The 25,123-nt window shown below is 43.3% G+C and overlaps 2 protein-coding genes across 3 annotated transcripts in view; both read left to right on the plus strand.

Moving 5' to 3' along the window:
* Positions 1 to 794: 794 nt before the first annotated feature.
* kpna2 (karyopherin alpha 2 (RAG cohort 1, importin alpha 1)) lies at positions 795 to 4,347 on the plus strand. Its single transcript, XM_053337753.1, has 11 exons — positions 795 to 809; positions 1,034 to 1,146; positions 1,256 to 1,396; positions 1,881 to 1,969; positions 2,097 to 2,365; positions 2,475 to 2,569; positions 2,745 to 3,008; positions 3,160 to 3,393; positions 3,563 to 3,745; positions 3,853 to 4,002; positions 4,094 to 4,347. The coding sequence occupies exons 2-11, from the start codon at positions 1,090 to 1,092 to the stop codon at positions 4,181 to 4,183; spliced, it is 1,572 nt and encodes a 523-aa protein (XP_053193728.1). The 5' UTR covers positions 795 to 809; positions 1,034 to 1,089; the 3' UTR covers positions 4,184 to 4,347.
* A 2,054-nt stretch (positions 4,348 to 6,401) lies between these two features.
* The window catches only part of smurf2 (SMAD specific E3 ubiquitin protein ligase 2), a 49,375-nt gene continuing 30,653 nt past the window's right edge, over positions 6,402 to 25,123 (plus strand). For both annotated transcript variants that reach the window (XM_053337751.1, XM_053337752.1), the window contains exon 1: positions 6,402 to 6,858. In XM_053337751.1, coding sequence (XP_053193726.1) covers positions 6,807 to 6,858 — 52 coding nt within the window. In that variant the 5' untranslated portion in view covers positions 6,402 to 6,806. The remainder of the gene's footprint in view (positions 6,859 to 25,123) is intronic.

Below are 25,123 nucleotides of genomic sequence, written 5' to 3' on the forward strand. Positions count from 1 at the left end.
TGTCCCGTTTTGTGCTTTCAATTAGAATCAGAGATTGTTTTGTGATGCATAAAAATGTTCTGATCAAATGGGAAAAGTTTTGTTGGGAGTCTACAGGGTCACCCCTAACCTGCGCAAGATCTCGCGAGAGTGTCAAACTCTAAACATGATCGTTAACTTACTTAATCAAGTGTTTTTGAGCCTAAACCTAACTAACCACAACGTTGTCACAACAGCATAATCATTACAGTCTATGGTTGTACCACACGCAAAAAAATAATTTAAAAAACGTGAATAGGTCTCGCGAGAGTTTCGTAAATCTAAGTAGCCTTATAGACGTTCGCTGGCTTCTCTTGATTAGAGTTTTTTCTTTAGCACACTGTCAAAAGCCGGGGTTTTTTTATTAGTATGAGTGGATAAAAATACGTTTGTTTGCTAAAAAAGAAGATATATTTAAGTTGCAGCCGCACTTAAAAATGCATTTAATATGAATTTGTGAGCCCACATGAATAATTTGAAAAGAGGATGTGATGTACAGTCTTAAAACTAGAACTGAAATGAATCCGATCCGGGAACAGTTATAATTCACAGAGAAAACGCAAAGAACGCAACACTCTGTTCCCTAACTGGTCCAGAGTCAGATTCATTCGTGGCGTACCGGAGGGATGACGTATCTTCCTGTGCATTGTGTGACGCATTTTGAACAGACCAATAAGCGGAGGCAGCTGGATGCTTTTGCTCGAACAGGCCAATCAGGAGGCTTTGTAGCAGGAATTTAAAGGTCTGTGCGGCTCTTCCAACATATCACAACTTCTGCGAGACAGAGCCAGGTAAGCGTGGACCGACAGCTTATGTAGTTTTAAGAAATTGAATGTACTCCTATTCAAAAAAAATGTACAGTTTGACATGTTTTTTGTGCTGGTTATTTATATTGAACTTGAACTCGGTGCCAGTGGGGCTTTTTATAATGTCAGACAGGCATTCAGGATTTTCGACATGATAAAGCATCACGAGGCAGCTACAAGTGGTTGACTTTCTTTAACTTTTTATGCAGGAATTAATCCACAAAACTTCATTTCAACTGCTGCTAAACTTCCCCTCACTTGAAAAATGTCTGAGAACGTCGTTCGTCTGAACAAGTTCAAGAACAAAGGCAAAGATGCCAATGTAAGTATTTTTCATTTTTTTTTAAATCTTTTTTTTTAATGCTTTTTCCACATTAAGTGTATCGTTACTGGCATTAACATGTGTGTAACTGTCTTTTAAATGAAAACAGGAACTCCGACGCAGAAGAGTGGAAGTCAACGTCGAGCTCCGCAAGGCGAAGAAAGATGATCAGATGTTCAAAAGACGAAATGTGGCCTCATTTCCTGACGAGGCCACTTCTCCTCTTCAAGAGAAAAGCCAAAACAGTCAGGTAAGTTTTTATTGAGATTGGGTAAGGGTTCATTTTGAGTTGCAAGGAATGTGGTGCAAAATTGACCTGAATATAAATGAACTTTATTATAAGGAGGAAACCAAGATGCAAGGATACATTGATATTGACATCCTATAAGTATTACAGTTTAGAGTTTGAACACTTTTTCAAGACAATAACACCACTATAAATCAATAGAGTGCCACAAATAAATATACTATGAGTTTATTCAGCCTGTGGTGATATCTGAGACTGGTAGTGTTACTGAAGAAAAATATATTTTGTCTTATTAATACAGTACAAAGGGAAGTTGGACAAAATAAGAGAAGCCAGTTTGATCTCAGAGGTCTCTTACCACAGTTAAACCAACTCCTTTCTGACAGCTAAGGGTTGATTGGAAGCTACACTGCATTTAGTATGTATAGCCTTTCATGTATCCTGTACTCCACAAAATGCATGACTCATGGTGTGTCACCATTAACAGTGTTCCAGGCAGTGGACAGTAGAAGAGATAGTGGCTGGAGTGACCAGCGGCAATGTCGATTCCCAGCTCCAGGCTACACAGGCTGCACGGTAATATAACATGACATTAAAGAACACTGTATATCCAGCTTTACTGCAAAGCCAAAATACAACACATTACTGCTACAATGACTCACTTCCCTTTTTTCTTTTGTTTACTGTATTGGTCCTAATGCAGTAAACTGCTGTCACGTGAGAGACATCCTCCCATTGACCAGATCATCAGTGCTGGGCTGATAGCCAAGTTCGTCGCCTTCCTGGGGCTGTCAGACTGCCCTTCAATCCAGTTTGAGGCTTCCTGGGCTTTGACTAACATCGCCTCAGGGACATCTGATCAGACAGCTGCTGTTGTGGGGGGCGGTGCCATCCCTGCCTTCATTAGCCTGGTCACATCCCCCCAACAGCACATCAGCGAGCAAGCCGTCTGGGCCCTAGGAAACATTGCTGGTAATTGACAGATTGTATTTTTTTTCTCTAAGTATGGTAATGACTATTTGGTTTGAAGAAAAGGTCATAATCTCTTTCTGCTTTTATTTTTTTATTTTTTGTTATTTAGGTGATGGATCAGCTCTTAGAGACAGGGTCATCAAGCATGGGGCTGTGGCCCCTCTGGTCAGTCTGCTGGCAGTCCCTGACCTGTCTGCATTAAATGTGAGTAGTTTGTATAAAACATGATTCTCAATCATTTTAATGACTGAAATCTGAAATGGTCAAAACTGTCACCTTGCACATATATTAACTGCATTTATTCTCCTTGGTGACCACTAGAGGGCATCCTAACTCAAAGAAATGTACTGATACCTGCCCTCTTACTTTGTCTTTCTAGCCCGGATACCTGAGAAATGTGACATGGACCCTGTCAAACCTGTGTCGCAACAAGAACCCCTGCCCTCCTATGACTGCAATCCAGCAGATCTTACCCACTCTCATTCGTCTCCTACACCACGATGACAAGGAAGTGTTGGCCGACGCCTGTTGGGCTGTGTCATATCTGACAGATGGCTCAAATGACCGCATTGAGTTGGTGGTCCAATCTGAATTGGTGTCTCGTCTGGTGAAGCTGCTTGGCTCGGGGGAGCTGTCTGTCATAGTATGTATGAAGTCTTAACCATGTGATGATATGTATTTCTGTTAGCCTCTTTGCATGACTCATATCACATGGTACGCTGATATTAAACTAAAGGCAGCCCTTTAGGCTCTCACAAGTGGTAAAATAACCCCTTTCACCCCCTGTTTTTCAGACCCCCTCGCTGCGTGCCATCGGCAACATTGTGACTGGTACAGATGAGCAGACTCAGATGGTACTGGATGCCGGGGCCCTGACCTTGTTTCCCCAACTGTTGCGCCACAACAAAGCCAACATTCAGAAGGAGGCAGCTTGGACTCTGTCCAACATCACTGCAGGGAGGGACACCCAAATCCAGGAGGTCATCGACGCAGGCCTCGTTCCATACTTGGTTGATGTGCTAACACGGGTATGATTCTTTTTTGGGGGGTTTTTAAACCGGGGGTAGGGAGTGCTTCATTTTTACCAGTATACTGCTGTCTAAAGCAGGTGCACATGTGAGGCATTTCCCTGTTTCTGAGATCAAGTCAAATGGCAGCTATAGAACAAATGGATTCTTACTGACTTTTTTTTTGCAGGGTGACTACAAAACTCAGAAGGAGGCTGTGTGGGCTGTTACAAACTTCACCAGCGGGGGCACTGTGGAGCAGGTGGTCTACCTGGTCCAAGCCAATGTGCTTGAACCTCTCCTCAATCTGCTCTCCTCCAAGGACAGCAAAACTGTCCTGGTCATTTTGGATGCTGTTACCAATGTCTTCTTGGTAAGTGTGTTTTTCATGAAAAATTAGAAGTTAATTTTAAAGTTGTCAGTCTTGCCAGATTTGACAATTCAATGTGGATTGATGTCTTATGTATGCTTTCCCATCAGGCTGGGGATAAAATTGGGGAATCAGACAAGCTGTGTCTAATGATTGAGGAGTGTGGTGGACTGGACCGCATCGAGTCTCTGCAGTGTCACGAGAATGAGATGGTTTACAAAGCAGCTCTCAACCTGATTGAGAAATACTTCTCTGGAGAGGTAAATGATACATTTGAACTGATTTTTAAATTGTATCTAACTTTTTTCCAATGAGTGTTCTTAATGTTTTTTTTATGTTCTGATTTTAAAGGACCAGGAAGTGCAGAATGTGGTCCCAGAAGCAACCTCTGATGGTTATGCTTTCCAAGTCAGTGACAGCCAGAACGCTTTCAATTTCTAGATGGCTGTATTCTACTCATCTATACTGTACTCTCATTTCCACTGTTTGTCCCTCTTTCTACTTTGTCTGTCGCTCCTTTAAGTGTGGGGTTGTACTGTTTTTGTATGTAGTGTACATACTGTTTTAACATGAATGATAAAACACGATTGTAAATAAAGTTGTCAAATGATGTTCTCGGTTTTTTATTTAAACACCATGAAGTAGGCTAATTATTCTGAGGATAATGACTTATGAGTATTGTACTTAAAGGTCAGCAGGTGTAGACTTAACCAAATCTTTTCTTTTTCTTTTTTTAATTGAAGAATGTAAAATCCAGATATTGAACCTGCAGATTAGTGGGAAGGTATGAATAACTGAAAGTATGACACTCACCCATAATACAACAATGTGTAGAGGCAAACATATATGTACATTTTACAGAATAACTGATAGTACATTTGCAGTAAATATAATGGTTAAAATAGTCTACCCATGAATACCAACATGTCTTGAAATATCTCACTTTAATGTATTTTGAGAATCACTGTTTCAATAACAAGAAACCTTTTGGGTTGGTATGTGGCCAATCATTGTCAACCTTTATAGTTAATCCTTTGTTAGCTCTACAGTCTGCTGACCAAATTGGCTTTTTATGACTAGTAATCATCAATTTGGTGGTAAGCAATAAATCTTGTCGTCACTAATCTGTATTTAAAAGTATGTGCAGTAGCCTACGTGAGTCAGCAAATCTGAATTATTTCAGTGTGCAGAAATATAACATGACATTCATGGAAGGACTTCACCATTATGCAAAGTAGACAACTGCCCGGTGTCCCAGACAGCTATAGATGTAATATGTTTATATATGAAACATTGTATGGAATTAAGGTACCCTTCTAACTCATTGTAGCTGAAATGGCTTACAAAAGACAAAACATACACAGAAAAAGGAAACTGAATAATTCTGTCAGAGGAAAACCTTATACTACATTTACATAACACATGTTATTGGTTATGTTGCAGATTCAGATTTTATTCACAAAATAACAATTAAAATATTGTGTATTATCATTCATTAGACTATCCAGCATTATAAGAGAATTAAAAGCTCCACTTTGAAGACAGGTTAATCTAAGTACATTGTGCAAATATTATATTCTACACTTAAAGATCCCCTCCAGACATGTTTTAAAATGTATATAAAATACTCTGAATAATAATTTGTGTCAGATGTTGTGTTTCTTACAAAAAAAAATCAAAGTCCTTAAAATGGCATCTACTCTTTTGTGATTTAAAATCCTAATCTATAAATATGCAATATTTAATGTCAAAGGTTTAACAGTAGAACACAGGGTGTCTCCTACTTCAGTGTCCATTCTCTGCACTCTGCAGGCATCTCCCTATACTTGACATAGATTGGTATGTAGATGGGTGTGCATCTGACAGCATGTAGTGTAGCCTGCTATCATTGTTTGAATTAAAAATGAACAGATTCATTTTAATTGCCACTATGATAATAATATGTTTAACACAGTTGAAGCTGGGGAAGACTCCACTATTTTAATGGGTGAGCTTGTTGGACAAGTGCCCAGAACAATATCCAGGTTGCCATAAAAAGGAATTTTGTCCTTCTCAATGGTTGATGCAACATTTTTACTAATGACAAGGCACACCTTAGGGGTGGTTAGCAAAACGGGGGTCCTTGAGAGGTTTCCCCAGTAAAAAGGGGAATCATTTATTTCCACAATAATTCAAACCATATGTCATATGTTTCATACACTTTCTATAATAAAACATCTAAAAACAAAAATGTTATCAAATCGGGGTCCATTATCTATTCTGTGTCACTTTTGGGGGCATCTATGTGGAAACATTTGAGAACCACTGCCTTAAAGGGCCCTTAGATAGAGAGAAGGTAAAAATAAAGCAAGACGGAGTTTGCCTGGGGGCAACCAAATCACTAAATCCACCCTGGATGACATTGTCCTCATAAATGAAATATCTGTGGTGGTGAAAGGGGGCCTGGAGTTGTGTATATTCTGGCTACGCCCCTGTGTAAAGTCATAAATTGTCATAAACACAGGGAGTGTTTATTCATGCCATCAAAGTAAACCAAGGACACACTGGGAGCTGTGTGTGAATTGCAGCTAGGTGCCACATGTTGAGAGAGAGAAATGTTTCACTCCCCCAGAGTGTGTTGTCGTCACTGGTCAGCTCCTAGCAGCAGCAGCAGCAGCAGCCTCCTGAGGTGGGATCCGCACCGCAGGACTCAACAGTTCAACTCTGGACGAGCGGAGAGGAGGCACAGGCTCCTTCCGAAGATGTGAAGACAAACACCGCGTTACAGCGTCGCGACTCCCAGCTAGCTCGGTTCTACGGCTTTTTTCCCCCCCTCGGAGAAATAATTTCTAGTGAATGCAGTTTGCAGCAGTACTACACTTTTTTAAAAAATATATTATTTTTTTTAAATCTTTTGCATTTGTGAGCTTTCGCTATGGCAGTTCAGTCCACATCCGGGCCACAATGCCTTGACTCCATTATTGTCTAAAACTGGCGGAGAGGTTGATAAACCTTGTCTTTTTTTTTTTACACTTAACGTCACATTTTTATTATTACGTGCAGTAAAGGCTGGACCCAAGAGGAGATGTCTAACCAAGGAGTTCGGCGGAATGGCCCTGTGAAGCTGCGACTAACAGGTAGCTAGCAATGCTTTTAAATACCCAAGTAACGCTGTATTCCTCCCCACACACACTAGCTAGGAAGGCTCCGTGTATTTGCTGGATACGAACAGTTCCCATGGGTCATGGAGTTGGCTTACCGCCGGTTCTGTCTCCCGTGATTTTCAACGATTTTGTACAGCTACGGCGCATTTTAAACACACATTGTTTTACAGGGTTAAGCTAGCCAATATTGAGAAAAACATGAGCGGGTGTACTTGTAGCTAGATAAAGCTGAATATGGATATTATTGTTCTTGGAAATAGTCTGAACCTTGTGATTGTCGCCAGTAACCACCACCAGCTATAAGTCGGGTCCCGGAGTAACGTAGCTAGCTGTATATTGTGTTGGTCTTCCACTGAGTTAGTTGTCGCTACGTGAAACAAAACGTGGGGGTTGATATTTTTGCATTTCTGATATTTTTAACCTGTTTTAATGGATGTAAACATTTGTAGTGTATGGGGGTGCTACACAACTATCACACTGTTCTCTGCTGACTGACGGGCTCTCATAAAGTTGGCTAGCTGTCGTTAGCTTAGCCAGATAGCCCGGCAGTTAGCTATAATCAAGCCTTTATGCCAGAACAAGCCTCGGCTGGGGCGACATGCAGCTCCACAGGTCACAAGAGTCTGCAACTGCCTCTGAACAGTAAGCAGTGTCCCATAACTGCCTACTGACGGACAGCTGCCTCCTTTGTTAGTGTTGTTACAACAGGTCACTATTAACTTGTTTTCCTGCAGTAGAAACAGCATCTTCCAAAAAGCAGCTCTGCTCTGAGCTCAAGTTTAAACAACGGCTACAGCTTTATCCTCTCTAAAACACTTTTGTCTTTTCCCCCCCCAAATGAATTATGGCTTATGAAGTAACCTGCAGTTGTACTGGTCTATTTGGACATCTCCCTCTCTCCCTCCCTCCTTCTCCTTCTCTCTCTCTCCCTCAGCTGTTTGGTTTGTGCCTTTTCAACACAAACAGCAAAAAGGTTTACATGAGAGCATACTGTTTTGACTGAGAGAAGGGGCCGACAGCTGCCCTTTTTGATGTACATCCAGCATCTGACCTGAAGCAAATTCCAGGGCAGCCTATCCTATCTGGAAGTGCCAAATTAAATATTTAAGCTGGTGCTGTTTCTGATAGGAATAAGTGGAGACAACAAGGAGGGATCTTAATGAGATAGATTTAATGAGCTGGAGATGCTAGATGGCCAAGGACAGCAAGCTTTCGGCAATGTTTTTTACGGTTGTCGTAAGTCATCCAGGGTTCACAGTGCGAGAAGGGTTTTTGCACAAAAATTAGGTACTAAGCATTCATATAACTTAAACTCTACAGGTTGAAATTGAGCGCTTTTAGGTTGCTTGGCTTCCAAAACAGTTATTGTTTATTAATTACATGCACTAATTAATCTTTTTATGTGGTTACCGTTGGACGACAAAGCTAGTTTCTGGTGCTGCTTAAAATTTTCCAACCTGTCTACCTCACTCCATTACTTCTTCATCCTTGAGTGATGTTTCTTAGACACATGTCACTACAAAATCTTTTTAGCAAGCATGTTCCATGTTAAAAAATCCAGACGAGCCCGCCAGACTGTGAATGAGTTTGTCACTGCAGTTTGAGATGGGCCGCAGTGGTCTCCTGCTGGAATGCTAAGAATGCGAGTCCACTGTGGAAAAATGGTGAGAGCGGGACCTCACAGACCACCTCTCCTCTTGATGCTGAGTGACACTGTACACCACCCTCCAGACTAAATATCACCCATGTTTAAAAAAAAAAAAGAAAAGAAAAAGAACAATAGGAATTCAACCACTTCTTAAATGTTGGATCTGCTTCTCTGAGAAAATCTATGCCCCCCCCCCCCTCTCTGTTTGTATATTTTTCAGCATACTGCAAATTTCTAGAAGAATTATGTAATATTGTGCCATGTCATCCAGATGTAGCCCACCGCCTTCTCTTTCAGTTCTCCGGCTTGGAGAGCAGGGCAGAGAGCAGGAGAGGAAGCTCTATAGGAAGGCAGCAGTCTAGTGGTAAAGCCCAAGTGCTTCATTACACACTGTCATTATGTTTCTTTGTTTAGCACCTGCACAGCTGCGTGTACTGGGCTGATTGGATTTCAGCACAGAGTGTAACGGGCCCAGCTAGTGTCATCCCGACATCCTAGCCGCACGTCGTCATCTGCAGCCGCGTCGATTTGTGACACATAAGCTGCCGATGAATTTGTTTCCAGGCAGGTCGTGAATGATGAGCTGCTACACTCAAACAGGCCTGTAGCTGTTTGTGCTGTAGGCGTCTCTCCTTTGCTGACAACCACCCCCCCACCCCCTTGTCCATTTGAACCAGATGTTGCAGATGTTTTGCCAGCTATTAAACTGGAAAAATATGGCAAGCAAGCTGCTAAAACTAACACTTGGGGTGAGAATTGCCCCTTGACTACACGGGGGGACAGGTTTCCATTATACCGCACAGCTGATCACTCCTAAATTACGTGACACACACAAACACAGCAGACGGCGTAACATGCGTGATCTCCCCGCCGGTCCAGGATTACATCACGGAGTCACGGCTCATCACTCCGTCTGATCATTCTTAAAATGCTGTCATGCAGACACGACTCATGGCGCCGCTTCCATCGCTTTCCACGCGACCATAAATTTGATGACACGCAGCAGAACGCCAAGTCACAGTTTCCTCGAATATGATTTGAGACTGTGCAGAGAAGACAACGCATCCCTCAATCTGCTCCAAACTGTCTGTCACATACAAGCGAGATCAGACTCGCAAAAAAAACGAGTGAAAGATGTCCCATCTCTGCCTTTTTAAACACAATATTCGCACGTTTGTCAGAATTCTAAAAAATCAGCTGATTTCCGATCTGATTCTGAGTGTTTACTGCCCGCTTTTTGTCTCAGCTAGGAGTTTACATGTGACTTGTTAAGCATATGGTTTACTCATCTGAATTCTTTGGCGCGCTGCAGACGAGCAGAAGAGAGCTATCTCAGTGGGATTCCCTAGAATTCTCCATTCGCATTCCCACCTCTTCCTCTCTGAGTCACTCCTGTTCTTTCCGTTTGTAAGCTTCTTCCCTCTCAGACCCAGTCCAAAGTATATTTCACACCCACCCTTACTAACCGAGCTTCCTCCGCGTTCCCTGGTTCTTTTTCGGTCTGATGGAACCTCTCTAGGTCATTTAATCAGCTGCCATAGCAAATTAGCACGATGTGTCCAAATAGGAGTCCTCGCGCTCTTATTTTTCGATGAAATAGTCGCAGAATCTCCCTCTGCTCCGTTCCCCTTGCAGGACAACTGACAGTTGAATGGACACTTATGCTGCACAAGAATAAAACAGACTTATTTTAAAGATGCAACAAAGGCCTCTGGGGGGGTGGGTTTCACACTGGCCCACTGTGTGGCTTCGAGTGAAAGGGTTAGGTCTCTCTCTTTTTAGCGCGACTCCTCCGCTTTTTTCAATGCAGCTCAGTCCCACTGTAGTCTACAGACGAAGGGTCTTTGGATGTCAGATAATTGAAGAAGAAACCCCCACAGCTGGACACAGATGGCGGGGGGGGGGGTGCGCTGTTGAAGGCACAGGACCTGGTGATCAAATGAGGTTTAATGTGGTCTGAGCCGGCATTCATGTGGTCTCAGTCAGAGCCTTTTTTCTTTTTTTAAACCGAATAGCTGTATGGAAGTGATTTGGGTTCATCTGGGTGTTCAGACAGGATACATTGTAAATACAAAATGATTAGCTGCATGTGGCGAACTTTTGTATGTACTGACCCATCATGGACACGAATTTTGAGCAAACATTGTGCATTTAACAAGATGTGAAGGAAAATAAAATTATAGGAAAAAAGGGGCGGGGAGGGAGAATGAATAACTTTTTTTTTTTTTTTTAATTAGCGATTTTTGCACATCATTTGTAAACATTTTCCTTCCTCCCACTGAGAGCCTCCCATCATTTTAAAATGATTCCATCAATTAATTGACTGGCTGGGCTTCGGGCTTTCCTGTTGGTTCAGCTGCTCTTCAACGAGGACAAAGCCTTCTGCGGTCGCTCTGCCCTCAACCGCCGCCAGCAACGGCCCGGAGGAGACCAGATGTAGCAGGGGAGAGAAGGAGAGCGAGTGGGCAGCTTCTTAAGAGAGAGAGGAAGTGCTCCCTAGACCCCAACACTTGTCCAAACGTCACCCCTGACAGGTGGGGAGAGAAGAACAGTCCAGAACTCCCTCCTCCCCTCCACTCTTTTGAACCCCCCCCCTCCCTCTGTAATAATAAAGTGAAGTATTGCAGTCATATTACTCAGCAGGGCGTCGGACATTTAGCGTGTTGCTTATAGCGCCGGGGTGGCTCACGGCTCTGTCATGTCACTGCATTATAACAGCGTGCCGCTGCTTTGATTAGTGGGCGGCATGTGTGGTTTTGGGGGGAGACGGGCCCTTCCTGCCGAGCGGAGCATCAACACTTCAGAATGTCGGCTTTGTAATATTAGCAACAGACAATATTTTCCTGTATCCACACACCCTGTTTCATCTAGAGCCTGAGAGAACAGAGAAAATGACCCACCACGTTCTCTGTTTGACCGTCCTACAGCTTCTGTTGACTTAATTTTTGTAGTTTTTCTGTCGTTCGTGTTATCGCCTCTCCTGTCACATATAGCTCGATGGAAAGGGAAGGAGTGGAAAGTCGTTATAGGAGGCAACTGCAAAAACTTAGAGAATGTGGCGTTCATCTGAAACGTGCACATGCATGTGTGTGATTGGTGTCTTGCCCAGATGATGTTGCGTTTCAACTTTTTTGCTGTATTAGGGTGTGCCAGCGGAGAGAGCTATCTGTCAATGAACTGCACCCAAATTAATGAGGGGTTTGTTTGTCTTTTAACGCAGCGCTTATGTCGGTCTGAACACCATCACAGCTGCAGTCAACAGAACATCTGCAGCACTGAATTCTGTGCTGTACAATTCAAGCACATTCTATCATCAGAAACAGTGTCAATTTCAACAATAGATAGAGATTATTCAAAATGTGATGTTCAAAAAAGTGATTCAATAGAGTACACTCAGACATGAAGAAGAGACATCAGGGCTATGGCCTGAAGTAATCCCTCACATTTGTTAGTGATCACACTGTGCACCTTTTTTTTTTAAATAAATAAAAAACACAATTACAAAATAACGTTGGTAAAATGAGTCTTATAGTGAAGGGATTTGAACAGCGATTTACTCCCAAAGTCAGAACGAAGACACTGATCAGCTCTAGTATGGGTATGTTAGGATTTGATCAATATCTTATACATAGCCTCATCAGTCCAGCTCATAAAATGCGTTCAGAACAGGTTTAGAAATGATTTTTATTTTAGATATAACCGTGTTTCTAGCAGCAGCAACAGCAAAGTCACAATATAAACTCAGTAATAGCTCACTGGAAACAAAATCTAAGCTGTCAATAAAGTAGATAATACTGACATCAAAATACTGAGTGAAGTTTATACAGAATGAAGGACACAGACTTCAGTCAGTATCAGTCCTCCCTCCTGTCCTCTGTCCTTCTCTCTCTGCACTGCTTTTATTGCACTTAAAATAATGAGTGTCCAGTTGTTGTTGACTCAAGTAAAACTTCACCTGGCTCACCTGTCTCCACTACGCTTTCCTGCTGGCCGATGAGTATGTGAGGTGTGTGACCAAAATGCGTCAGAGACTCTTAATATAGGTTTTTTTCTGTTTATTCAGCTGTGAAAAAATGCTTAAGCACTGTGCCTCAGTCTTATACTGTTCAGGAAAACCCAGATTTATATAATTTGCATTTATATTCTTGCAGATTCCTGTGTTTTATAGTCTCATCATACAGTTACAATGCCATTTTTATCATTCAATTTGTCAGTATTGTCCATGGTTTTTGCTCTGTGAATTTCATAAGGCTTTACCTGTGTGATATCTTGCAACTCATCATCTGGTTATTTAATATACACACACACACACACTTATACTCTAATGGTAATTTGCACTCTGCTCATAAAGAAAAAGACTCATGCAAGTATCCTCTTTTATGCAGTCATTATGGTTTAAGTCACAATTAATTACAGTTCATAAAGAATTAAAATGAATGCGGTGTGTTGAGCCAGCATGAGTCATATGACTTTCTACATCTCAATATACACTGTGCCACATTGCGAGCATGTGCGGAGGAGAGAGAGGATGAGAGTCTGGTCTGCTCTGCTCTTGGAGAAGTGCTAATCCTCCTGGGTGGTTTGGGATAGACCTGCTTCAAAGGCCCCGCTCTTTTAACCTGGCTGTGGTGGTTAATGGGTCAGAATTGGATTAGCGGTGACTGCGAGTGGAGGGTGGGCGGTTTTGGAGAGGGGGGGGGCTCGAGCGAGAACTAAAACTGATTCTTGTCCGCAGGCTCTTCTCCTATCATTTCTGCCTGGCTGCTGTCCCTCCTTCTCCACCGCCCACCACCCGAGCCCCTCCATTTCTTGCCTATTTCCCAAACTGGTGCTCGCTTTGAAGTTCAAAATTCCACTCGGGGGTGTGTTTTTTTTTTTTTTCCTTATCAGAGATGGCTGCATGCATATCCGATGTCAGTGTAGAACCATGTTTGACTTTAGATGCTCATAGTTTTCCTCAGTCTACACAAACAGGAGTGTTCTCTGTGTTAGACATTTTCATTACATGTTGTTTTATTGACTAGGTGAGCCTTACAGCTGTGTGTCACTGATGCTTTGGAAGAAGCTTTCTATGCTTTCATCATACAGCACGTGTTTGGATATTTAATTAAGTCGCACAGCGCATTACAAAGATTTGGATCATTTCTGTTTGATGCTGTGCTGCTTTTATGACATTCCCATGGCTGTTAGTCACATGTTGAACACGTAGACTAAGTGTTCAGCTACCCACCAATTAAGGGTTAATTAGGGGGTAATTAATTCTACAGTCTACACAGTTAATCTCAAACTAGATTTCTTTTTTTGTGGTGCTGTTCAGTATGAAAATGACACCAGAGAAACAAACTTAATTGCACATCTGATAAACGGCTGCCAGCTTCATGATTATAAGCTGTTCCTGTTTAGAAAAGTCTTACACTCATTAACCGTCTGACAATATGTCTGGCTTTTGTGTTGGTGGAAGAGACCCATCCTGCTACCCCACAGCCCTTTCCTCTTATCATTATCCTGGTCAATGTTTCACGCCTCTCTGAAAGGTTAAGGTCGTGGACCGGCACGGCTGTTGCTTTCAACATTCAACGTTTTGATAGGTGACTAAAGCTTTGGCATTAAACTCACTTCCTCCTGCATTTGTTTTGTTGGGATGTCTGCGATCATTATCTTCTCTCTCAGCGGTGCCCAGGTGAGATCACTCAGCAAGTTTGCACAAAGTCTCATTAGCTCTGATAAATATCCACACTCGAGGCTTGTTTCACTTTCCCTACAAAACGGGACAGGTGGTGGAGGTGGAGGCAGGGTGGCCGCTGCGTTCCCCCACCCAGCTGTCTGACGGAGGAGAGTAACCTGAGATTAATTCTTGTACGTGCTGGCTCTGCTTTTAAACCTGGATGGACACGGGTTGATGCGATTAACTCTGTAACTCTGACTAACCTCAAGCAGATGGGGCTAAGGGGTGGGTGGGGGGTGTGGGGGGGTATCTCAAGTCTCCAGTGTTACTGGCTTTAAAGGTTTTTTTGGGGGGGGGGGCAGAAGGGGGATTCGGCGCGAAAGCCACAAGACGCCAACAGCTGACAAGAGACGTCTGTCCGTGCCTGGGCCTGACGTTTGAGCCCCTTCAGTCCTCTGAGGAGACAGGATCAGAAGAGAGATGTTTATATTCACACTGGATCACATTTCAAATGGCATCTCTGCCGAAGTTGAACAAATACACCAAAGGATTCCTCTGTAGTAAAAAAAAAACAACAAAAAACAGTCTGACTGCATACGCACAGAGAAGCAAATGTGATATTTCAATACACTTTTTTATTTATTTTTTTCGCTCTGGCTCTGGATGTAAAAGAATCCTAAATATGCACAGCAGCAGCAGCTTATAGTGAGTCAGTATCTGTTGTCTATTAGCGATGGCTGTTGAGATCGGTCTCAGTGATGTAACCGTCTGCTTGATAAGAGTTTGCCTTTACAGGAAATTCATTATGAAACTAACCTTTAAATGAAGGACGGGGATTGCCAGATGTCTGATGATTCATACGTTTCAGCTCTCCAGCAGATATTACAGAAACTCCCAGTCAGTCATGTTGGGAATTTTTTCGGAGACAGAGCCCAATATTTACTCTTACAAACCTTATTACCGGCATAGCACTTGATGCGATAATTTTCTGTCGGCGCCTTCAGGCTAAAAGACTTTTGATAGCCAACATAGAAGTTATTTACACTTTGATTTCCCCCATGACTGAATAAAATTATTCATTAACTCATTTCAGGCTAGTGATAGTCACATGCAGCATTCAACACATTTTGCACTCAGTGTTACTCAATAGCAGTGAAGCGTATACATCTTTTAACGATGAGCTACAGTATATTCTTTCTTCTTTTTTTTAAAGTGTTAATAGGTCATTTATCACATTCCACAGCTTTGATGACATTCGTCTGTCCGCATTGTTAAAAATAACCTCGGTGTGACTCGTAAACGTGGCTTCATTAGACAATCCGGAGGCACGGAAGGGGATGATTTCATCGATGCTCGGCTAAATTTGGGACAGACATGAAATGTTCCCCGTGGACACGTGCAGTGCACATAGTAAAAGCTGTTTATGGCGTGCACCTGCGCCGCTGCAGCATGCGCTCATGGGGTTTTTGATGAAAGCACTACCATTGCATCATTATGAGACATCACGCGTAGTTCATGCTGACAGTTACTGATGATGACAAATGCGTCGCATAGGAATAAATGGCGTGACGATTTTATACCTGGAGAGCCAGGTCCACCAGTCATTCTTGGCTCAGTCCGAGAACTACATCAGCCTCCGTCATCCACTTGCTAATTGGAATGGTTTCTGCAGACAATAGTAGATGACTGCGCAGCGCTTTTATCTCTGATTTTGATGTGATTACTGTCCCTGATTCTTAAAAGCAACGCTCTCAGTCCAACACATTTACTGGCGAAGTAAACAGTATAAAGTGTGTGGTAATGATGTAACACTGCTCCCAAATGAAGTTGTGAAATCATTCTTAGAAAACAAAACTCCCCAGGATTTGTGGGGGGGGTGTGCTGGTGATGGTGAAGCGGAGAAGCAAAAGCAGTATTTTTCTGGCTCCGCACTTGGACAGCGGTGGTCCTCAACTTCTGCTAAACAGGTTGGTACTATCCACCCTCTCGGCTGCAGCTCTGTCCAGGCCTTTTCCTCTACTCTCCCCCATTACATCAGAGAGGGCGATGCAGCCAAGAAGCCAGAAGAGCCGCTCAAGCCACTCAAAACAGCTCGGGCCCCGGCCAACAGCAGTGCAAGCTTGCAGAAGCCCCGAGCTGAGCTATGCTGCTCTGCTCACTGTTTTGACTTCTCACTATAGCGGCAGCGGTGATGGCACAGTGGAAGACTTTACTCGCCTGGATGACTCCCTGTTAGGCACATTGTATCACACAGAGTGGAAAGAGAGTGATGTACTATGCAGGACTTAACAGGAATGCCACTAAAAATTGCCATTGTGGCATGGTTTCCCCCACTATTTGGAGCCGAAAATAGTTGGGGGTGGACTCCTCTTATTATGCAATTACAGTGGACTGTATCACGGAGGGAAAAGGTGACGTGAGATGGATGAAATGTTCTCACACTAAGAACGTTGCCAGCCTCTTTCCTATCCTTTCACGTGTGTCTGTGTGTGTGTGTGTGTGTGTGTGTGTGTGTGTGTGTGTGGAGTTTTCTTATGTAGTTAAACAGGTTTTTTGTTGTTTGGGTTTTTTTTTTGCAAAGAAAGATAATCACCTAACTCATCTCTGTTTGTGGATTTGTTACAGTTCTGCGTCTTGGTGTCGGCACCTTTTTTCTTTTTCTGTCTTTTGTTTGAAGACCGGTTGTGTCGGAAATCGATCTTTGTTCAACAACACCTCAGGCGAGCAAGTGAGCGTTTTTCTCACGGGTTGTCACTTTACTGTCACTGAAATGTTTGCTTTTGCTTTTTTTTTTTTTTTTTCTACGTTTGTCTTCAGGTGACACAGATGCACCTTTTAAACAAGAGCTCAGATGCCTTGTATCAGATAGACATAGTGAATGATGTCATTATTGAAGAGATCTACAGTATATTGACTGTCTTGTACCGGCTTTATGCATCACTGCACCTAAAAGGAATCCAAAAGCAAACTTAACTTCCCACCCTGTTAATCTTGGCCGGTCGCCCAAATATTAACAATGTGTAATAATCACCGGACTTTTGATGCCGCACCATTCGCTTATGCAGTGTGTCATCTACAGTCCACACAGAACCACCTGGCACAACAGGTCTGCGCGTCCTCCCGAAGTCTCGGTGCATTTTCACGAGATCCGTTGTCAGCTTTCCAGCAGGTGCTGAGCATGATGAATAATGATATACGGCTTCTCTTAGTCATGGCCTTTTATCCTTTTTTTTTTTTTTTTTTTTTTTTTTTCATGAAGAGAAGCTACAAGGAGATATATCATGTCTCCCGTCTTCTCTTCTGATTCCGCCGGTTTTCTTTACGTTCTCCGGTCACAGCGATTTGCAGCCCAACAGATGTCCCCAGACGTCCTTTCCTCATGTGTGTGTGTAACAGGAGTCCTGGGAATCTAGATGTTTCTGTGTTTGCTTTGCGGCTATTTAACGCACATCACAGAGACTTATGAGATCCCTTTTTAATATGTTTCACTGCTGCTTTCATCTCCTCCGCTCCTCAAATTGTTGACAAGATTGTTCTTTCCCCACCCTCTCTCTCTCTCTCTCTGCACTCGGGTGTACGTGAAAGACGGAGAAGGGAACATGTCTTTGAATGCCTCAATAATTTTTCAAAACTCGGAAAGCGGGAATCAAGATATTTTTCCCCTCTTTTTTTTTTTTTCTTTCTTTTTGAAGTGTTCTTCTCTGTTTTCCTCTCAATGTAAAATGATGCAGGGGGAGATTCTGTTACTCTTTTTTCCCTCCTAATTTTCTAAAAACCTTTGGAAATAGCAGGTCTACTTAAGAGGTATTAGAAGATTTTCCTGGCAGTTAGTAGTTCCATGATCACTCTGCTCACCAAGTCTAATATCGCTAATATACGAGCAGGAGTCTTATCAGATTTGCATATTGACATGTGTGGATTTGCTAAGATAGAAAAACCTGCAAAGCTGGGATATTTCCCTGTTGCCTACCAGTCACTTCTCCCCTCAACCACATTTCCTTCGAGTTCCTGAAACTCTACCCGGCTTCCTCACTCTACTCTGCCTGTCTGCAGCAAAGGGCTGAAGTTAAGTGGTGTAGCCAGGTCTTTAAAAAGTAACCCACTTTTGTCATGAGCATGGGCAGCGCTGAATGCGTTCAGTGATGGGTGGTGCAGTCGCCTTTGTGGCAAATGTACTGGACTACACCACTACACCATAAAGCCAGCCTTTTTTATTTAGAGGTACACCGGTATCAGCTTTCCAGAGATGACGATGAGGGTGTTGCTCCACTTTCACATGCTGGAAGTAGATGTTAAATAATTTAGAGTTTTAGCTTTCCTAAATAATAGTTGTATTTTTTTAGCCCCGTTTCACCACTCTGTCAAATGAACTTGGACTCGCTCCCATTCAACTGCGCCTTATTTCCTTCCTGTGTCAGACCAAATGCCTGCATGTCTGTACGGTTGCCACGCATGGAAGCTCCAGCACCCCAGCTAATATCCAGTGCGATCCACAGCTATAGGGGGGTTTACAGAGGCGGCGTTCAAAAACCAAACATTACCCAACGCACTGTCACGAGAGATTGATTAGGAGACGGTTCAGAGATTAACAAGAGACAGATAAAGAACAGGTTCACTCGCACTACCATCAGCACTTGTCAGTCACAACTTGCCCCTTCTTCATATCAGTTTTTTCTCTCCCTCCCTTTAAGTTTGAAGTCCCATAGATGTTAGGGAGGAGTGGAAAGGGGAAAAAGGAAGGCTTTTGTTTATAGAAGAACAATGCCGCGCATGAGAGTGCACGGTCCCGGGCCTGGAGTCAAAACAGGGCAGACAGACAAACAGGCAGACAGGCAGAGGAAAGGTTGAGGGGTGGGGGCGGGGTGTGGAGGAGGTTTGGGAGTACTGTTCCCCTGAAGATGTGTCAGACTGTCTGGCGGGGTTGGGTCAGCGCACTCGGACCGGAGGAACCAGGTGGACAGGAAGAGCGGTTCACAACGGGGTCAACCCTGAGCTAACGGGGCCTGAAGAGAATTGTTTAGGTTCACACACAGTCATGATTCCAAAGCAGCCAGAGGAGCGGCTGATATTTTGAAATGCCCCCCCCCCCTCTTCTCCCTCTTCCTCTTATTAGGCTGCGTTTCCAGACAGTTTTTGACTCTGGACAGGGATGGGAATGGTGGAATATTACCAGGCAGTCGTCTCTGTTTCCCACACCCCCATTTCCTCCCCCTCATAGGCTCCAGTGTAATGGTTAACCGCAGAGCTACAGACTAGAGGCAGTGTGAACCCTCTTTTCCCCATAGCGCTCCTTTCTTTTCCCATGCTTCCTTGTGTGTGTGTGTGTGTGTGTGTGTGTGTGTGTGTGTGTGTGTGTGTGTGAGAGAATGTGACTCTCGACGTAGACTCAGCTTATATGTCACTTCGCAGCAGATGAAAGCAGATTCTCCAGTCTAACCGTCATCCTTCCCATCTTGTCTCGACCGGCGATCGCTGCCATGGCGACGCCAACCCCCCTCCTCTCTCTCCTCTCCCTCCCTCCCTTCTCTAGACGTCACGTGACCTCTCCTTCCCCAGGTGTTTGGCTTGCGTCTGGCGGAGTTCATTGATTCGCCCCGCACAGTAGGGCCCTTTGTGTGCCAGCCTGGGAGAAACTGGGCCCATCCTCTTCCCCACAGGTGGAACTTTAACTTCAACCCCCCCCCCACCCCCAAAGTCTCCATCTTTGCATACAGGGAACTGCTGATACTCAGAGGAATTGATTTTTGTGGGCATTTTTCTATGAGGGGGGGCTAAATTCAAGCTGATAATCAGTTGTGTGCAGTGTTTGTTTAGCTTTCCCTCCCGCTGTCCTCGGGAGGGGTGGAAGCGGCTCAGTTCAGGCGGTAATGTGGAAAGCCATTATGTGACTAATAAGCTGCAGTCAGCCGGGCAGCCACCGAGAGCATACACATGACACCCCTTCCACCCACCCTCCCTCCGCTCCTAATGTGAGCCAACAGGTTATATTTCCACTTAGTCAACTGACGGATTTGCCAAGCATCCTCCCCCCCTCCTCCTCCTCCTCCTCCTGCCAGTGATGCTGTGTGAAGATGTAGGTGGTTGTTAGATGATGTTGCATTTTTTTCTTCTTCGTCTCCAACAGGGCCTTAATGTGTTTCTGCTATTTTTTGTGTGGGTGAGCCTGTCTGCCTCAGCCTGCCATCACTTCCTCACATTCCCTTACCCGTCTTTCTGTGGTCTTCTTAAAAATAACAATGCTCAGTAAAAGTGAAGTGGGCCTTGAGCCTAAAAGGTTTCGATCATTTATCAGATGGCGGGAAATGTGCGTGTGTGTGTGTCTGTGTGTGAGATCTCCCGTTTCAAAATTGTTGCGTGGAAGAGGGCCGAGGAGAAATATGTTAAACTTATTACTCGGTGACTAATTCAAATATGTGTGTTTGACTTGTATGGATGACCTCAAACAAAACCAGCTGGCAGTGAGAAACTGGACTAACTTGTTTTATCTGTCTAAAGTCCATTTGGGACCAGATGATGGCTTTAAACAGGGGGAAAGAAATGCAGGGTTTTTTTGTATATTGTCATTTTAAAAGTCTCGCTGTGTATATCTTAGTGCTGTTCATCCTGTCTGTCTCCCTGCGGTCCTTTTTCTGTCTCCGTCTTACCCCCCCCCTCCCAACACTCCTCTCCACCCACCCCACCCGCCTCAGCGCCCCATCAGTCAGCGCTGCAAGTCCCTGGCTGGTGTGAGGCGGTGCGACCAGAATGAGAAACACAGGCGACACAGAGAAACCCTTCTCTCGGCTCAGCCTCGATACTCGCCGTCGCTATGACGACAGAGGATTTTTAGATGGGCCCGAGATGCGAGTGGGGGTTATTCGATGCTTTTTCCGGAGTCTTGTGTCTTGCGTGCTTTTGTGACAGAGGAGGAGAAAAGTAAAAACTGTCAAGGAAGCGTAATGATACAGACGTCTCACGGTTTGGTACAATATATGATGTAGACGTCACTGCTCATGATAGACGGTACCATATTTCTTACCAATTTATATATATTTTTTCTCATATTTTGCAAATAACAAATCACAAGAATATACTTTAAGTCAATCTAAAGTGGAAAATAAAACTGTAAAATAAGAATATTCATTGTTAACCAAATGTCAGAACTTTTTCTGTCTCTTTTATGAATGACTTAGATGTACACACAAAGTAAAACATGTTTGGAGAAACAGTTGTTATATTTCCCACCAAGGACAAGCACATAACTGTCAAAAAATTCACAAGATTTAGCTGATATAGCCGTCCACTTTTTTTGGGTTTATGGCGCATATTGTCACATTTTTCTGTTGTGAAATATTGTGCCGTAACATTTAGTTGCACCCCTGTGATCGTCTCTCCCTAAAGTAACAAAGGGAGGAGACCGAGGGAGAGGCAAAAGTCCGTAATCTCACCCCCACGATCACAGCTTGAAAAGACCCTTGAATAAAATAAATGAAAATTAAAAGTCTTTTTAATAGAGGCTAGATGTGCCACTCTGACTCAGGCGCTGCAGTTGTCCCGTCTAACCCCCTCACCCTGTATTAATCCTGGCAACTGGCTACATTATTTGGTTGAAATTGCCACTCCCTTTTTAAAAAAAACAGCGTTCTGCTCAATGCAGCCGTGGAAGAGAGATGATGTGAATGTAGCTGGCGACTGAGATGACGTTTTTAATGTTTCTAGTTTTCCCCTTTTTTAAAAATTCTTAAGGCTATATATATGTGTGTGTGTGTGTGTGTGTGTGTGTGCGCGCGCGCTTCACATTTTGGGTTTGACTGTGTACATGTGCTGACGTATGTGTCTCTCTTCCATCTTTAAGTACAAGGAGAAAGAAAGAGAGAAAGAGCACATAATTATATTTGTCCGTGTGTGAGAATGAGAAAGCCCCGTCCAGGGTGACCAATAAAACAACTGATTTATGACACTGCCCTGTAGGTGCAAGCTCTCCCACTTCCTTTTCTTGGGGAAGGCTTCTTTCGTCAGGACCCCATTTCCCATAACGGCATAAAATTTTAAGGGGGGGATTTCAGTGTGCTGGCGGGTAAAGAGGCGCTGCCATTTCTCTTAATGCCATTGTATAAAGCTTTTTCATTGGGAAAGAAAATGTAATGACTTTCCGTGCATGTTGGGTCATTAGCTGCTTATGATGTATTTCTCCAAAAGGGGGTTTAACATTTCAGAGTCTCTCTGCTGAAATCTGCCAAACACACTGCCCCGCTTATAAACTTAAAATAATTGCGTAAAAATAAATATTTTTTTGTGCTACCGAATTAAATTTTTTCACATCACTGGATGAAAACATTAAGCCTCTTCTTTCATTGTTTCCCTCCTCGTGCTTTCCACTCTCCCGCCTGCCTGACCTACATTCAAACCCCACCCCCCCACCCACCCCGCTGCTCCTCTTTTCTGTTTATTTATTTGATTTCTTTGCAGAAGAAAGTGAGTTAAAATTAACTCATCATCAGGGACGTTTGCGAGCTGTAGGTGTGTTAGGAATTCAGATTTATGCACACAAAGAGGGAAACATAAATGAGGCCAACGCCGTCAAAGACGGGCGACATGACAGCTTGAACCAAGGGTCCCCTAAAAAGCCCCAGCCCACTACCCTTCATGTTAGAGATCAGAGAAGGCATGAAGTCCCCAACACTCATTGCATCAGTTGCTCTACCTCAGAAAAAGAGACACAGAGAGAAAGACTGAGGCTTTTACTGATACTCTGAGTGAAGCCCTCGGCTTTACTAAAGGAAGTAGTCTGCTCACTTTGGCTTCTGAGACTAGTTTTCTCCCTAATTGGGGGTGTGGACTGGATAGTCCCACATGTTTTCTCATTAATGGAAGTTCAGGAGTGAAAGGAGAAACCGTTATAGTGTCTTACAGATAGGAAATGTGTTATTTAAATTCAGTGCTGCTTTCACAAAATATTTATGCAATGATATTTTTGATATAATCATCAGTAATGTGGATATAATGACTAAGTGGATAAAGGCAGATAATACAGCAGTCTGATAAGCTCAGAAAATTACATTTGCAGCCTTTAAAAGCAGGAAAAGACACTTATTCCATATCACCATGTTACGATATTCAATATCGATTTATTGCCCAACCCTATTTTAATTGGCAAATACTAAAGAGCTGTAGGACTAGCACATAATTAGTATGTTAGTAAGTTACCTCTAGCAAGTTGTTTTAATGCTGACCCTTTGTTTATATTAACACAAATTGTCAGGATTGATGGTAGTGTAAATCAATTACATGATGATGATGATGATGATGTTTATCTTAGGCAGATTTCTCGCACTACTTCTACTGAATTGCATCTTTGAAATATAGCTTCACTTAACTTTCTGTGCATCATCATTGCATTGTATAACGGCCATGTTTTTTGTCTGCTAGTTTTCATCAGGGGGTGATGAGAGCTGTTTTCTGATGGTTGGTTTCCTCCTCCTCCTCCTCCTTTCTCCTCACTGCTCTCCAGCCTCAGACTCCTAATTGGCCTCCCCGCTCCCATTGTCTCCCTGCCTCTACCATTCCTGTGGTTTTCTCTCCCGTTTTCTGTTTTCAGCTGTAATTCGGCCCCTTGTATGTTTGTATAGGAAGCCTATAGGTCTAATTGTAGTGTTGCCTTCCTGCCGCACGGCTAACCGAAGATCACATATGTACTCACAGGAGGGTCTGCAGGTTGCCGTACCCTGCAGTTGGTCTCTTTTTTTTCTTTCTTCTTTTATTGTCATCTCTGTACTCCTGTCTGGACTTCCACTGTAGCTTTTTGCCACTGCTTTGCTTTGCTTTCGAGTTATATTCCCCAGTTGTTCACTATTCTTTCTCTTCAACCGGTGGATTTATTGCACCGTGACTTCTAGACTTGGGGAGCATAGTTTTGATTTTTTTTTTTTCCCCCTCTGGAAACACCATCAAATCACCATCAAGCTTTTCATCACATTTTCTACATGTTGTCTGAGGCATGTGGGCAGACACCTGTTACCTTACTCCACCTATTTCACCTCCCTGAAAGCTTTCAAGTGGTGCACACAGTTATTCCTCTGCTCCTGTTAATAATTCATTAGATCACTAGATGCAGCGTTGTCTCAGAGGTCTGCGTGTGTGTGTTTTTGTGTGTGTGTTTGTTACCTCGTTGGGTCCGCACAAGGAACAAAACCGTGTCCTAATGAATCAAGACGACATTTCTGAGCTCCTGGTTAAGGTTAAGGTTAGGTTTTCCACAATGAATGAAAGTCAATGCAGTGCCCTAACAACGATAGCTGTGCAAATTTGTGTGTGTGTGTGTGTGTGTGTGTGTATGTGTGTGTTCAGGAAGAGCGCGACGGAAAGCGATGCATACCAGATGTTTTAGAAATGAGGTGGGTTTCACTGGAACGTAACACATTCCCAGGGATGTTTGCAGAAAGAAATTCTTCCTCATCTGTCGAGCATGTTCTTTATCCCCCCCCCCACGCCCACCCTGCCTTCCTCCCCCCAGGAGGGTCCACATCCACTTTAGTTGTCTGTTCTCGCTCCTCCCCACTCGTCTTTTAAGGGGGGGTTCTCGTCATTAAACCCTTTAAACATGCGTGTCCTCGTGTCCCTCATGCGCCAAACTTGTTTCAGCTCAGATCTCACGTGATTCAGGGTAATAGATGTATAGCTTAAGATCTTCACGTTTTTTTAAAATTATTTTTTCATGCAGTTAAGCACGTCAATACATTTTTATAAATTGTGATTGTTGTCATACATATGCGAATATTTTGCAGTGAAAAAGAGACAACATTTGTTTCGAAACAAATATAAATTTTCTGATCTTTCGCACCATGAATTAACGTAACCAATCACGTGCATTTCTCATTTCTCTGTATTGTATGACGAGAGAGGAAAAGAGACTCCCTGTCACGTTTAGTAAAGTGTAATCTGAGCAA

Source organism: Scomber japonicus, chromosome 18 (genome assembly GCF_027409825.1).
Source record: "Scomber japonicus isolate fScoJap1 chromosome 18, fScoJap1.pri, whole genome shotgun sequence".
Classification (NCBI taxonomy): Eukaryota; Metazoa; Chordata; class Actinopteri; order Scombriformes; family Scombridae; genus Scomber; species Scomber japonicus.